General features: G+C 37.9%; 1 protein-coding gene across 2 annotated transcripts in view; it reads right to left on the bottom strand.

The window, feature by feature from the left end:
* CREBBP (CREB binding protein) overlaps window positions 1–16,081 on the bottom strand; it is a 175,561-nt gene that overhangs the window by 16,944 nt on the left and 142,536 nt on the right. For both annotated transcript variants that reach the window (XM_054041404.1, XM_054041405.1), the window contains exons 20-23: window positions 11,099–11,179; window positions 10,240–10,296; window positions 9,222–9,299; window positions 8,614–8,681 (exon numbers count right to left, since the gene is read on the bottom strand). In XM_054041404.1, the coding sequence (XP_053897379.1) occupies window positions 8,614–8,681; window positions 9,222–9,299; window positions 10,240–10,296; window positions 11,099–11,179 (284 nt within the window). The remainder of the gene's footprint in view (window positions 1–8,613; window positions 8,682–9,221; window positions 9,300–10,239; window positions 10,297–11,098; window positions 11,180–16,081) is intronic.

Below are 16,081 nucleotides of genomic sequence, written 5' to 3'. Positions count from 1 at the left end.
AAGTGGTGGCATAATTCACTTATGCATTCTCATGGTCACGCATTTTACCCTGCTACATTTAATTTACAGTCCTCTGCAGCTACTATTCATCAGTTGTAGGGCTATGTGATTTGTCACAGAGGTCACAAAAATGTGAATTTGAATAAAGTCAGTGAAATCTTGGAAAAATGGCTGTAAAAGCACATTTGCTTAGGCCCCCAGAACAAATGGTGTTGTGACGTGGACACAAGGTCACAGTGCTACTCATGTTTGGCCTGTCCACCCCTCCATCTCCATAGAGGTGGACAAGCCAAATCCGAGTGGTGCTGCAACCCCGTATGCCAGTTTGGAATGCCTGGAGCTGGGCCCAACTCTGTGGGACAGGAGTCTGTGGGGTGAGTGCAGGGTGGGATTACTCTTCAATCTCCCCCCGCAGAGGCCTCACCATTCAGCACCCATCCTCATTTACGTAGCAAAAACTACATTAACTGGTGACCTTTTTCATGACTTATCTTCTTTCCCCCCCTCACCTCTGCAATGAAATTTACTAAAAATTCCTTCCATGCCAAAATTGTAACCGTAATCCGGGGTAGGCAACCTATGGCACGTGTGCCGAAGGCAGCACATGAGCGGATTTTCAGTGGCACTCACACTGCCCAGGTCCTAGCCACTGGTCTGGGGGCCTCTGCATTTTAATTTCATTTTAAATGAAGCTTCTCAAACATTTTAAAAATCTTATTTACTTTACATACAACAATAGTTTAGTTATATATTATAGACTTATATAGAAAGAGACCTTCTAAAAACATTAAAATGTATTACTGGCATGCGAAACCTTAAATTAGAATGAATAAATGAAGACTCGGCACACCACTTCTGAAAGGTTGCTGACTCCTGCCGTAATCAGTTGCCATCTAGCCAAGAGGCAAGACTGTTGTCTCTTATAATTGACCATCTAGGGTATTCACATTGTAGTGGAACTGAATACCCACCTGAAGATTACTTTAAAACCCAAGAGTGCACTGACAGTTATGATGCAAAAGACGACACCATTCCTACCTACAGAGCTTACATTGCAAGATTTTATTTCATATGAAAATACAAAAAAATATACAATATATAAAAATATGACTATAAAAATTAACCCTAAGTATACCACTTCCTAAACACCTTGATAGTCTAACTCCACAATCTAGTGGGATTCTGTGGTTAGGATATTAGCACAGCACACGCTGGAGTGTCACTACATGGGAGACTGCGTGCTGACTCCAGAGGAACTCGATAAAAAGAAAATTGTATCATTTCCACTTTTAATACTAATACGCTGAACAATGATGTGGGACATTCCGTACATCATATTACAGTGGATTGGGCTTTGACGTTTACATCTGCAGATCATCTTTAAAAGTGGTATTTCATTTTGGCAATGTTTCTATCTTGAGAACGTAGAAAAAAGGTGCAAAGTTCCATTATATGAAACTAATTAATTGCATCCAGCATATTTTTAGCTAGCAGTTGTAATTAATTCTACTAATTATTTTGCCCTCATTTTAACATCTTTCAATGGGTAATTCTACCAAGTGATTCCCACTTCCTTTCAAGGTAATTTCATTACTCTGTGCTATTACACACTAAGGGACGGAAATTAAGGAGAAGGCCAAATTAACAGATGTATAGAGCAAGAATATAACTATGTTTGCAAGAGATTACCAATATCCATGCCGACCCAAGCATTGCTATATTTCTTTACAATGTTATCAATCCTTCATTTACCCTAAAATATAATCCTTAAGAGCCAAGCATTTTGACTGCTCTAAAAATGTTAATGTTCTCTCTGTTAACAGGCTACTATATTTTGGCTGTCAGCTACAGGTCATAGTTACTATAAAAAGCTATGGAAGGAGTTTTTAAACTTCTTTTTCAAGACAATCCTTACTAAAGCTTGAAAAACATATCCGGCACCTACTACCCTGAGCTTGGGGTACCTTTGGGCTAAGTTCCCTCTCAGTCGTGTGGTCACGCAGCAGGTTATCACAGGCCACTCAGGCAGGGAGAGGTGCCCCTTCCCCAGCCCAACTGGAGCTGCTAGGGCCGGGTTACATACAGTGGAAAGGAATTAAAACCCAGAGCCAAGCAGGGGCGCCCCCGCCCACTGTGCTGCAGCCAACTCATCTGGTGATTTTAATGAGCGACTGTAAGTTAGCAGGAGACGTGCCCGAGCCTCCACCGCGTGACCCTGCTGCGCCCCGCAGGATGGAATGTCACGCTGCCCCAGACCCCCCACAGCCGCTGCCCCCAATCCCACTGGGCCCACCCCCAAACTCATCCAGCCTTGCAAGCCAGCGGGCCTGGGGAGGCGAAGGCTGATACCTGCATGGCCTGTGGGTCACGTGTTTCCATGTGTGGAGCTTGGCCAGGGCACCATTCCAGTGGCTGATGCAGCCAAGGGTGGTTTTACCCCTCCTCTGGGGGCTGGGGAGCTCGAACCCACCCCGAGCACCTCCCCCATGGGTGCAGGGCGGGGGAGGCAGAGCCCTTCCCATGCGAAGTTGCCCACTTTGCCAGCAGTCCATGAAGCTTCTTGCTTGTGTTATACCTTTTTTCCCTCCATAGCTTCGTTCAATTTTAATTTTGTTTCCTATGACAGATCATGATTTCTTTTTTCCATGATTATTTTGGTGTCTGCCTCCTCTTTTCTCTCTCTTCCTCCAGCCTCTTGACTCCCTTACCAACCCTACACTGTGTTCTCTACCAGTCTCCCCTATATTTTGTCTGTCTAGGTTCTTATGTGGACACCATCACCATAGTATCAGAGTGCTTTTTCTGGGTATAACAATGATTATTCCCTGCTGGCAAGAAACATGCTTGGTTTGGGCTTTTCAAACAGAAGTATGAAAGTAAGGGTAGTATTGTAGAGAAGACTGGGTAAAGATTAGTTTTACATTTAGATTCATAGATTCCAAAGCCCCAAGGTACCATTGTGATCATTCTAATCTGACTTCCTGTCTAACAGCCATAGAACTTCCCCAAAATAATTCTGAAAGCAGATCTTTTAGAAAAACATCCAATCTTGTTTTAAAAATAGTCAGGGATGGAGAATCCACCACAACCTTTGGAAAGCTATTCCAATGGTTAATGACTCTCACTGTTAAAAATGTATGCCTTATTTCCAGTCTGAATTTGTCTAGCTCTGAATGCTCTTTCTCTCACTTCTTTGCCCCAAATCTCTCTCTCTCTCTGCAATATTCCTATCTAATCTATTCCACCAATTTCTGTCTCCCCTCACACACAGGGATAGGTACATCTTAACAGACACTTAAATGACAAGAGGACTATACCTAATAGCCAAATAGCAATACCATTCTTTAAGAGCAATGCTCAGATGAGAAGCCAACCAGCCACTGGAAAAGAAAATGCAAACTGCTGTTCAGGATCTCCATCTTTTCCTGCTAGTTGGTGTCTGACAAATCTGAAATGCTCAACCTAAAGCAGAAGTGGCACACTGTCTCTCTCTGGTCTCTCCCTCAACAGAGCCTCCTGGTTGCTGTGATGATGGCATGGGATCTTCATTCCTCTACCTTCTACTAATCAAATGCCTTCTATGAGGGAAAGTTTGTCTCTGCTACTCTGTCCTTCCCTTAAGTTTTCTGGGTGCTGAATGGGGACGTGTCCACTCTTCCGTAGTCAGTTTACAAGTCTCCCCCACTGCACAGTTCCAGATCCTTCCTCTGTTGCTGATCATAATTCTCCCAAGTAGCAAAGTAAAACTGACCTGAGTCTTGTCAGTTTTTCAGATGACCAAATGATTCTGAACAGGCATAGTGAACACTGACAAGATTGCCAAACTGCAGCAGAGTGAAAACTGACCAGAGCTCTGAGCAGCAACAGAGATACTGGAGCCATCTCTCTACATATTTAGGAAGATGACACTGTAACAGTTAAATTAGATTTATATTTGGAAGTTTATCTTTGCAACCAGGAATGTTTGAAATTAAAGAAAAAAAGAAGCTTGGATATTGTAGAAGTTGACAGCAATTGCCCAGAGAAGCTTTCTATGGGCAAATGCATTTTTAAAGCCCTGTTCTTTTACACTATTTGCAAATTTTGCTGTTTACGTTAGTGGTTCTTAACTTGTGGTATACATAGAACTGACTTTTCATCTTCTCATCCTTGTTTCTACATCTCTAGAACGGGCCACTACCAAAACAAATTGGGGAAAGTGGGAGAAAGAAGGGAAGCTGAAGCTGCTCTTAGGAACTGAAGCCACCAGTGTGCTAGGATTGCTAGCCACCTCAGGGGGCTGCCAGCAGGAGAGTAACATCACAGGAAGGAGGAAACCAGATGGCCAGGCAATATTTACAAGAGAGCAGGGAAAGGAGAGAGGAACATGGGATAGGGAAGATGAACTGAAGAAGAAAATGAAACTGTAAAAATTATCCCCCCAGCCCCGACAAAACTTATATTAAATTAAATGCAAAATATCAATTAAAATATGATCCATACTCTGAAAGAATTTGAAAACCTCTGGTTTAAGAAAATGTGGGTCATGGAACCAATGCAAAAAACAACCATAGAGAAGAGACATTATTGATTCAAAAATAAGATTAAATAAAAATTGTATTTTTATATCAAACTACCACCATCACCTTACAAACTTAAATTGAAGTCTAGTTTTATACAGGATTTGTCTTTCTTTACCTACTATTAAAATACCAGCAGTCAGACAACGCCACAAAAATCAAGTAAATCAGGCTGTTTAGGACACTGTATTAATTATTGTGCCTTGGTAACATAGCATACTGTATAGCACGTAAAATCAGACATTTATGAGATTCTTTCAGCATCTAGGCATATGAAGCCTCTTAGTGGTAAATGTAACTTGTAATTCACTGCTTTACAAGTTAATATAGTTTAAATGGTGAACTATAGAAGTATCAAATATCTGTTTATAAATTCCCAAACATACGAGTATGTTCCAGTTTTAAACCATAATAAAAACCTTTTGAACTGTTAGAACCTATGACTTCTAAAGAACAAAATACATTCCTCTCTCAATTCCAATCTTTCTTGTTCATTTCTCGTTACTTAGAGCTTGCTTTTCCTTTAATATGTATTTCTTTTCATGCAATTTTTATGTAATTTATTAATATCCCCAGCCAAGAGATAGGAGAAACAAAGTCTGGACCTCATATGTGCTAAGTAACTGTGGAAGTTAGTTATTTTTCATGGTTTAATTTTTTTCCCCCCACTTTAAATCTAAAAAATTATATTCTTCTTTTTGTATTTTAACATTTTTAACCTGAAAATTCTTTATCGTTAATTTCTAAGATAATATTTTCATTAGATATACTTCCCTGCTCTCTCCCTCCTCCCTTTTAAGTAATGCTATTGGGAACCCTGGGAAGCATTATGTTTCTTCCTATGCCATCACTGCAGCTTTTGTAGGGATTTAAGGGTCCTGGAACAAATTTTACAATTGGGGTGCTGATGATGGAAACCATGTATTTGGTGTTTGTTATTACTATTTCAAGCCACGGGGTGAGGCAGCATCTCTAATTCCAGCCCCACTGGATTCCACAGAATATTCTTGCTACCCATTATACTGGCCAGGACCTCTGAAAAGCCACCCACGTGCAGCTAGACTGTGCAAGGTCCTTTCTATGACAATGCCTCGTATTAAGGACTTAAGTGATGCAAAGAACCTTGCAAGCGCCTCTGTGTTGGGGTTAATTTTATCCTGGTAACTAGCCCTACTTTCAGTGTACAGCTAACTTTTTATTGGAGAAATAATATTTTTTTTTTTTTTTTTTTGCAAATTGGAATGCTTACAATAGAATAAGAAATTAAATGAAGAGGAATGTGCAGGATTAATCATCTTTATATGCCATTTTATAAAAATACATGTGTTTTATATTGTCCTCTAGCATCTTGTACTTTTTTGGCCCACGTGTTTTAGGTTATGGTAGGTTTTAAGAATTATAAACTTTGCACACAGATGCAGCTCTTTGTGAATTTATGAATTAGGTATTTTTAATCCCTAGAACACCTTCTACAGACAAATTATTTAGAAACCTTAACTCTTATGGAGAGTATGAAGAGATCAAATTAGACAATCCAGTTTCATCTTGCTGGGAGGTGTCATGCCTGTTTATTACTATTTTTGATGGCACTGGAGGACTGAAGAAATCCTCTTGGATCAGAGAAGGAAAGAAGAGAGCCAAGTGTGAGGAAGTGAGATGTGAGGACTGAAGAGGGCAATACAGGGAAATTAGGCAGAACAAGTGGTAGGAATCAAAGAGGGGAAACTTTGGCTTGTCAAGGATGATTATGAGCCTAACTACACTTGTCAGATGGAAGAAGAGACTAATACAAGGCTTGCTGGATTGGGGCAAAAGGAGACGTGGGGGAGTCCTCTCACCACTTCAAGACACCCCCTCTAGGAGGCATGCAGGAAGTCCCAGTTCCCCTCCAGCATGGTGCCCAGGAAACATATATACTTCAAAAATGCAATAAAAACCAAGGAAAAACCCACTTAAAGTTAGGTTACTGATGCATTACCACCAGCTTAAGGGTAAAAAAATCTTACAAGAATACTGTCACACAAAAAAACACACCATCCACCAGGAAACTCGAAGTTGTGAATGAACTTAAAAGAAACCAAACATTTCCAAGTACAGAAATACACTCAGACAATCTTAACTCTGCCCCTGTAGTGATGTCCTGAGGGAGGCAAAGGGGAATAAATTCTAAAAAAAACCTTACCCACCCATAACAGGTTAGTCTCAACAGCAACCACAAACACCAGAATACATTATTCTTAATCTTACAATGGCTGGGGTTTGTACAGTCATAAAATGTCCAGAGAATAAAACTGTACTTAATAAAATCCGGAGTAGACAAACAGAATACTGAAGGCCACCATTCCATGATCTTTATGCATGGGATTTTCAAAAGCACGCAGCACTGGCCTAACAGTTCCCACTACAGTAAATGGTAAAACTTGCCATTGACGTCAATAAAAGCCGAGTTAGGCCAATGAAAATCCCACCCTAAAACTCCATATGCCACCAATTAATGAAATATCAGTAAAGAAGAATTATTGCATCTACTTACAAACATCTCCCAAGACTAGCTCATAAATGTATGGCACATGCATGAAAAAAGTGAAAATGAGTGTGTTGACAAAGAACAGTTACAACTTGTATATAAAAGTCTGTGCATGGACTGCCTTTACGAACAAAGATAACAAAGAGAAGATGGGAGTACAGTGAGTTGTAATCACTGGATCAATACTCTGGCTTTTACAAACTGAAGAGATGTTCACTCCAGTCTGTGAATTTCTTAAACTTTTTTAAAAAATGTCCTGGATCCAAAAAATACCACTTTATACAACGTGGGGTGTATGCTTACTCTGCAAACCCTTAATTACAAAACTACAGTGTTCAAAATAAAGGCCTCAAATATGAAAAGGAAAAGGAAGAAAGTTTGGAGGCTGCATCATCATAGTGGAATAAGTTAAGGTTGTCTGTATGCCTTTCCATACTTTCCAACATTTGGATTTGTTTAAATTAACTCTGAATTTCCTAGGTTTCTAATGTTTAATTTGTTTTTCCACTCTACACTATGAATGCCATATTCTGCAGTGCTGGTCCTTATTGTATATTCAGCACTTGTACTGTACTTGGAACTTTTGTTGACATCACTTGGTGTTCTGTGGAGTTAATGTGTACACAAGCTGCAATAAAGATTAGCACAGCAAACTGAAAAACATTTTGCCCTAAGTGCCTAAAAGCTTTTGTTTTTTAATTAATATTTCAGCTACCGCATGACAAAAATTTGAAACTATAATTTATTTTAGAAAAGCTCTAGACATAAAAACGTGACAACTAAATATGACGTCTATTCAGACTGAGAATTTCTATTACGTTATACTAATTCAAAAAGCAGAGAGAGCTGTAAAAGAAAACAACTGATCATTTAACATTCCTGAATTATACCAGAAGTGCATGGACTACAACAGTATGAGTCTGCACAACTTATATATCTTAATTCTTGTTGATTGCCGAGCACAGAAATGTCAGACATTTATTTCTGTTTTAAGGCTACATGGAAACTAGTCAAGTTTAATCCGTTATCTATGTGTTTAGTTTTGAGTTTCTGCTTTATTTTATACCTCAGAAATAAAAATACTATATTTATATTTTAAAAAACAAACAATCCCCCCCCCCTCAAAAAAACTGCTCAAAATCAGAAATTCAGCTCTCAGCACCATCCAATATAATCACTTCCACTTAACAGTGAATTCTGTGCTGTTCATTGAGTTCTGCATACACTAGCCTTTGAGAAATCTCTCACCAATGCACTATCCATGGTGCAACTCCAGGGCACAGGCATTAATGATCGAGACCTGTGAAGAGCAGGTCTACATGACACTGAGTAAAATAATGGCAGCCACTGTTGCACTAGTACTCCTAATATTGCTAGCATTAGTGAAGCTGCACCAGTGGTAGGGGAGATCTCCTCTGCAAGCCTAACATATACTAGGATTTGTAATGGAAGGTACTGGGGTGGGAGCACAGGCAAGATAAAGGTTGAAGAAATTCTAAAATATATGAATAAACCACACACACTTACTCTTAGCACTGAATTTGTTCTCTTTACGTGTTCTACCAGTTTTCTTCAGACAATTGTCACAGACAAAGCTGTAAAACAACAATTTTTTGCTGATAATTTAGTATAAACAGCCCCAGGTAGCTTAATCCATCATTAAACACTTTTACTCTTAGTTGTAGTAGTCAGAAAAAAATGACTTGCATCCCAAACTACCGTCTCATCATGTAATATGGTTTAGGAACAAATTTAAGTATATCAAGTTCAGAAAATGTTAGATGCTTTAGAGTTGGTTTACTCATTCCACCAAATGAGTAACTAATATTGCACATTCATTTTATATTTCTTTTAATATTTATCCCCTACCATTATCCAACTTTTACAAACAGTAAGTAATCCATAAAGAGGAAACAATGTTTGTGAACAAGTTTCTCTCCACATATTTTAGCTTGAATATGCAAAGGAGCTACTAACAACCAAATTAAAAATTCATTTACACATGGTTTCTCTCTTTATATGTGGTCCCTGAAAGAGGATTATTGTGTGTAAATCAACAGTTCAACAGGATCTACACAGTTAAGAGTTTCATTATAATTGCAGAAGAAAGGCTAAAACCCATCTAGGCTACTTACCCTGAAGGCCAAATAATATCATAATGTAGCACACAAATCTGGTGCATCTTCCGACCACATTCTTTGCAATCAACAAAGCTTGGAAGAAAATGAAAAAAAAGCTACCTTAATTTCCTTAGAGGTAAAGAGTATGAAACTACAAAAACCAGGTCAATGCTTGTTAGGCAGGTAATTCTCCAGAGGGCTACCTTTCAACAGTAAAACAAGATTGTGTGGCTGGGTATCAATTAAATATAATTACCTGGCTAGTAACCTCATTAAGCCAAATTTATAGACCAATGAAAAATACTTCTACACCAAAATGAACTGGATATATTCATAGAATATCAGGGTTTGAAGGGACCTCAGGAAGTCATCTAGTCCACAAAGCAGGACCAACCCCAACTAAATATTCTGCCATTATATTTAAGATCTAAAAATGTGTATAATACACGTAAGTTAAAAAGGAATTGTCAAAATTTTGTGGGCCCAAAAGAGAATGAGAATGGTCCTTTGTCCAAACTCTTACTTTCTAGACGCTTTCCCTGGGTCCTACCAGTCATCCATATTTAAGCTGAATTTCCTATTGACTGCACTAGGTAATTCTGCTTGCAAACAACAGGTATTCTATGACCTCCATCTATTTTAGTTTTCAACTAACCTTTGCAACACAGGTTGAGTAAAGTTGCTCAAGCTTACTATCATCCTAACACCTAGTTCAGTGGCTCTCAAACTGTGGGTCAGGACCCCAAAGTGGGTTGCAACCCCATTTTAATGAAAAGTTCTATAAAAGTGCAAGATATTAAAGGCACATTTCCCCCCAAATATAGTATGTTTAAAAGTTGCCATACAAACAGCTAAGAACACTATACAGAGATTTTGCTACCTATTTGGGTGGAGATGGGGAAGAGGATTGCTCTGGCTATATAATTTCCCGTTTCTGAAATGCTGGCCACAGAAGGAAGCTGTAATAACTACACAGTGATGGTCAGAAAGTCGGGTTAATTTTTTTTTAATAAAAAAATGACATAATACTTACGGCTCTGGATCTAGTGTATCATTTTTCTTCTTTTCAAACTGATCTTTTGAGATTGTTCTAAAGAGAAAGAATTAACATGAAATTTTCCTATTGCCAGCATTACATCAGATGAAGCTAAGACCTTATTATGATTACTTGAATTGCAGCAAATGATTGAAATCTCAAGTCTGAAGAAGAAAGCACACCAGGGGAATTCACATTTTGTTTAGACAAAGCAATTCCACTCATTTTTATTTTAGTGTGTATTTTTTCACACTTAGCATAATTAGTTAATTGTGTATTAAACTAAAAGCACTATGATTACTACGCAAATATATACAATGTAAGATCCAATACAAGATGAAAAAACCTAGAAAAATTGCAGTAAGTAAAGAAGCTCTCTCCAAAAATAGCTGGTCTTGACTGTAAGCCTTGTTGCACCTCACTTAAAGCCAGTCTGGCAGGCTGAAAACAAGCTATACCATTCATTCATGAAATGAGTGCTTCAAGAAGGTAACAGATCAGGCTTTCCAGAAGTATTGCCTTGTTTCACTAGCACATGCAAATGATTAATGAATCATTAAAACTTGCTTTTTCTTTATACTTTTTAGGGTCTGCAGTCTCTGAAATCATTAGTACATGGGCAGCTATCTGGGAGTGTGGCAAATAGAAGAAATGAAGACAGAATACTGATAATCGTCTGACACTATAACAGTAAATCATCTGTACACATATAAACCTTCTCCTAGTAAGAAACACTGCACCTTCCCTTAGTTTACCCTAAAAGCAGTAAATGGTCAATTTCAGACAACCAAATCAAGACCGAAAATTCTTTTCCATGATTTTAAATGTAACATTAAGAAGAATCATGATTACTTACGTTTGAGGCTGTGAAGGGTCATCACCCAGGGTAACATTCTCCCCCTGGATTTCAGTGAAACACTTCTCACAGAAGTGATACCTGTCAGCAAGAAGGCCATATTTGGGTGAACTGGTCCATCATATTACACAGCCACCCAAGCAACGGAGCCATCAATCAGAGCAGGGCAGATCACCACGACGAAAGGGGGGGCGTTGTTGGTTGATTGATGGGTCAGTGTGGACAATTAAAAGGAACAGAGGGAAGGGAAGGGCAGGATTAGAGAACAGGGAAGGGAACAAACAGCACAGACATAAGAGGTAAGATGCAAACACCAAGACAACACAGAGCAGAAAGCCAAGGCAAAGCACAGATTAGCATTCGGTCTCATTTTATACATTACAGGCCATCAGTACTAACAAATAATAGGTTGTCAATCAAATTCAAAATTTTGGAATGATTTATAAGTAGCTGTTAAGTGCTACATTTGTATATCCTTCAAATTTAAGAATTTGGATTTGATTTTCATTAGTTAGAGAAAATGTTGTATAATTTCAGGCCTAAGAATTACTGAGTTTCCTTGGAAAAGAACACCTTGTCAAAAAGCCTGAAAAATATTTTCACAGAGAGTAACAAAAAAAAAAAAAAAAAAAAAAAGGGAAGATATGCCAAAAGCATTCAGTGATCTATTAGTAAAACTGCAAAGGCAGAAATAATCCTAATGTTGAAAAATCTATAAAAATATTACAGATTCAAAAGTTATTTGGTTTATAAAATGAAATGTGACCAACTGCTCAGCTAACTGTATTTTAATACAAATGAAACCAAATCCATACTCTAGACAAACATTTAACAGAAATGCACTTATGGGTCAGAGTTTCCAGCCATTTATATATAAATATAAGTAATATATGTATATATGTGAACAACTTTTTATATATTGCACATACATACAATATATTTAAGTAGTACATTAAATATCTGCAATGAAGCTTTGCAAATTGAATGTGAAGCAGGTTACAATTTTGGGTCACTAGACCAACTGTCAGCCAATCCGTGATACTCGGCAAAAACACTGCTGTGATTTAGTAAACCAAGTTGAGTAAATCAGAGATCTACTTAAAGATACAATCTGCATTTGAAAAAAAAAAAAAAATCTAGTTACACAGATTTTTTTGGTATCAGATGAACTGGAACCAAAGTTGTCAGAATTGTAAAGAATACAAAAGAAAAAAAAAAACACCTAAATGTTTGGAAAGGGTATGACTTAAAACATGAACAAAGTTAACAAATATAGGCCATGACCGTAAAAAATAAAACTAGCCACACAGGATCAAAATAAAAAAAGCTGTATGAAGGTTTAAGAGTGAGAAGAGAGTATAAGCAGCAATGGCAGCACAGTAAAATGCAGTTTTAATACTCAACACCAGATCTATAGGTAAGAGTGATGAGCATAAAAGGCATCAGAATAGGACTCAAAAGGCCACACTGAACCAACAATGTATGGGATGGAAATAAATAGGGTTGCTTGCCCCTTCATTCATTCAAATACCTCCCTTCCCCCACTACTGTAATCCAGGTGACAGCTTTCTGATGCTATATTTTCATGAAGACAACAAAGTCATTTGCAGGCTCTTACTGAAATATATTGAGTGGAACTTTCTTCTTATGACTGGCACTAACCATTATGCTACTAGTAAGATGTAAATTTTAAAGCATTTGTAAAACAACCCAAATTCAAACAAATTGAACTTAATTCCTCAGTGGTGCCCAATAAGCACTGGATGCAGCTGAGGAATGGAGCTGCAAAGGAGCCATTTGAAGGTCCCAAATCTTGGAGCCTACACTTTCTCCCAGAGTTTATCTCAACCAGCTAACATGGGTTAAAACAGTAACTGCCTTGTCTTCACTAGGATTTTGTGTGCATCAGTTAACATGAATTACTTTAATACAAGTTAAAAATATGCCTCTTTTCTAAATGAAGGAGGGACTTTGGAGCTGCCAGAATGATGCAGAGGGGGCAGATCTAACTTGTTACCTTTTGATTGTAGGGGATTAAGATAGACAATAGACATTTTTAAATTAAGCAGAAGAGCATTTTGGCAGAGAGTACTAATTGCACATACCCTACTTCTACGAACTTTGTTTCTGAATTCTGCCTATTTCTGACACTTGGGCCAGAATAAATACTGTTGTGTGAGAGTGTACATATTAATATTTTCTCAGATACAGCAAACTCCCTTCTTTTCTTTATAGTAAGACTGCTCATTTTCAAGTCAAACTGAACACCCAGGCCAAATAGGTACTGCTATAACTAGAGAAATCAATGGTCATGGCTCCACTGAATTTTTTTGCATTCAAATAGTTTTGGAAATTGTTAATTCCGATATACTTTCAGATTAAGTTTATAGTCTTTGAAAACACTTATGAGACTGAGCAATAAATAACCACGATGGAACCCTAGACTGCATGTTACTTAAATCAAATAGTGAAGGCAATAAAATTTACATATTTTACTGATCCAATTAGTCTCTCGGGCTAGTCAATCCATTATTCATACTGTGACCATTACAGATTCTATTTTGCAAGATGCTGAGCACTCTTACCCCAATCTAGCAAAGCACTTATGCATTTGCATGAAGATAAGCACATTCTGCAGTGTTTTGCTGGATCAGGACCAGAGCTCACAGCCTCCTGCAGAGTTAACTACTCACAGGGATTGAGTCCCATGAAATAATTAAAATGAGAAAACAAAAAACTGAAATACAATGATACCTAAAGGCTCTGAAGGGCTATACAATCAGATCGCCCAGATGAGACTCTATTTATAGATACATTATTATGAATACAGAATTGCATAGAAGAAATGAGACTTGCCTGTAGCTTTCAGAGTTTTCTATAACAATTTTGCATGCATGCAGTCAATATTATAAGATTAAAATCTACAGCAAGAACACAATACTGTGGTTGCTCCAGTCATACAAAAACAAGCAATGTGGTTCTTGTAACACACTGAAAATGAAAAGCTTTTCAAATGCAGACTGTTTAGATAACTGTGAATCCCTCTTATTAAAGATAGTACTATATTTCAGTGGCTCAAATCAAGGAAAGGTTCAAACATCTTTGCATACACATCTCTAATGGTTCAAAGTTCCAGACTGAAATTAGATAATTTTCCTTCATATATACCTTAAGTAAATAACTGCACATTGGAATTGATGTATATAATATCAACAGTTTCAAATCTGTACTCAAATATTAAGCATATTTTCCAGAACAATTAATATATTTCCTTTAGTTTAAAACTCAGGTTTGAACTAACTAGATGAAGACCAAATTCTCCTATTGATTTATTATTTTTTAGCCATTATTTAACTGAAATGCCTGAGTTCCACAATGCCTGAGCATTCTTTGTCAGGATTTAGTTAAACAGATAACACTGTTATACAATCCCCAGTAATGATATTTACTACACAATTTGAAAAACAAGGATATTTAGCCTATTGCTGATTTGCTAGGAACATACAATTTGTTTCATGCTAATTTACTATTTGGCTGGGGGAAAAGCTAGGATTTTGGTAAGGGAATTATACAAGGAAATTGTTACTGTGAATAAGCGCAGTAGAGTATAGGCTTTCCATGACTTGGCACATACTTGTATTCTGTTAGGAAAAGAAACTAACTGAACTGCTGTTCATTCAACCAGAACACAGTGCCCAGTGGACTGGGACTCTGCAGATCTGGGTTCAACATCCTGCTCTGTCACTGAGGGTATGTTTACACGACAATTAGACACCTGAGGCTGGCCTGTGCCAACTGACTAGGGCTTGTGGGGCTCAGGTTAAGGGGCAATTTAACTGCAGTGTAGACTTTCAGACTCCAGGACTCTGTAAGGTGGGAGGGTCCCAGAGCTCGGGCTGCAGCCCAAACTCCGGGAGCCCAAGTCAGCGGGCACACACCAGCCTCAAGTTTTTATTTGCAGTGTAGTCATACCCTGACCTACTGTGTGACTCTAGACAAGTCACATTCCCTCCCTGTGTCTGTTTCCCCTCCACCTTGTCTTTTTTGTCTATTTAGATTGGAACTTCTTTGGAGGAAAGACTGTCTCTCACTATCCATCTGTTTAATTACTAGTGAAATGAGACTGCACTATACTTCTTAGTCAACAAATAAAATGTTGCCCCTCCCCCCCCCCCCCCCCCCCGTTAAAGTATTACATATCCATGCTCTATCAATCCCATACATCTGGCATGCTAACAACTGAATTTGCATTTAAAAGAATAATCCTAGTGATCTATCACCTCTTGAAAAAAAAGAAGCATTATTTTAAAAGGACATTCAAATAGCTGGATGTTTAATCAGAAGGAAATGTCTGATCAGTTTGAAATTCTTATCCCAAGATCTTGTATTTACAAATGAGTTCTCTCCTCTCTTAGCAATTGTGGGGAAAAACACACACTTTTTACATGTGTGTGTGTCAGTGCAAAACACTACCTGTTGAGCTGCATGCCTTACAGTACCTTTTATGTTTTTAAAATTTTGAAATAAAGTCAGAAGAAACAAATCCACATGACCCATCTACAAGGCAAGTCTTCAGGTAAAGGTGCTACACATTAATGATGACTGAACATTATAGGATCAGTAAGGCCCAATCCATAATCTAAGAAGCTACTTCCCTGTTTTACTAAATTAAAGCATCTGTGAATAGCTCCATCACCATCGTAAATCCATGACATCTGAACCAAAGAACTCTTTTATCCCTTATCTTTTTTAAGTGTTTCAGACACAATCCATTTTTGTTAAAAAAAAAAGTCAAAGTATTTAGTAATAAACTAGTGAAACATTACTACCGCACACATTTATAATGTGTCCATCATGGAAGGATCTTGTATAATAATATCACCATCAGATACACCTGAGGACATATAAATTACTAATACATAAAATGCTCCATAAAAAGGTGCCACATTATCCACTCCTCCCTAAGAGTCACATGTCTACACA

This window comes from Malaclemys terrapin, chromosome 10 (assembly GCF_027887155.1).
Source record: "Malaclemys terrapin pileata isolate rMalTer1 chromosome 10, rMalTer1.hap1, whole genome shotgun sequence".
Taxonomy (NCBI): domain Eukaryota; kingdom Metazoa; phylum Chordata; order Testudines; family Emydidae; genus Malaclemys; species Malaclemys terrapin.
Note: the sequence above shows the minus strand (reverse complement) of the source record. Positions and strands in the feature narration are given on the sequence as shown.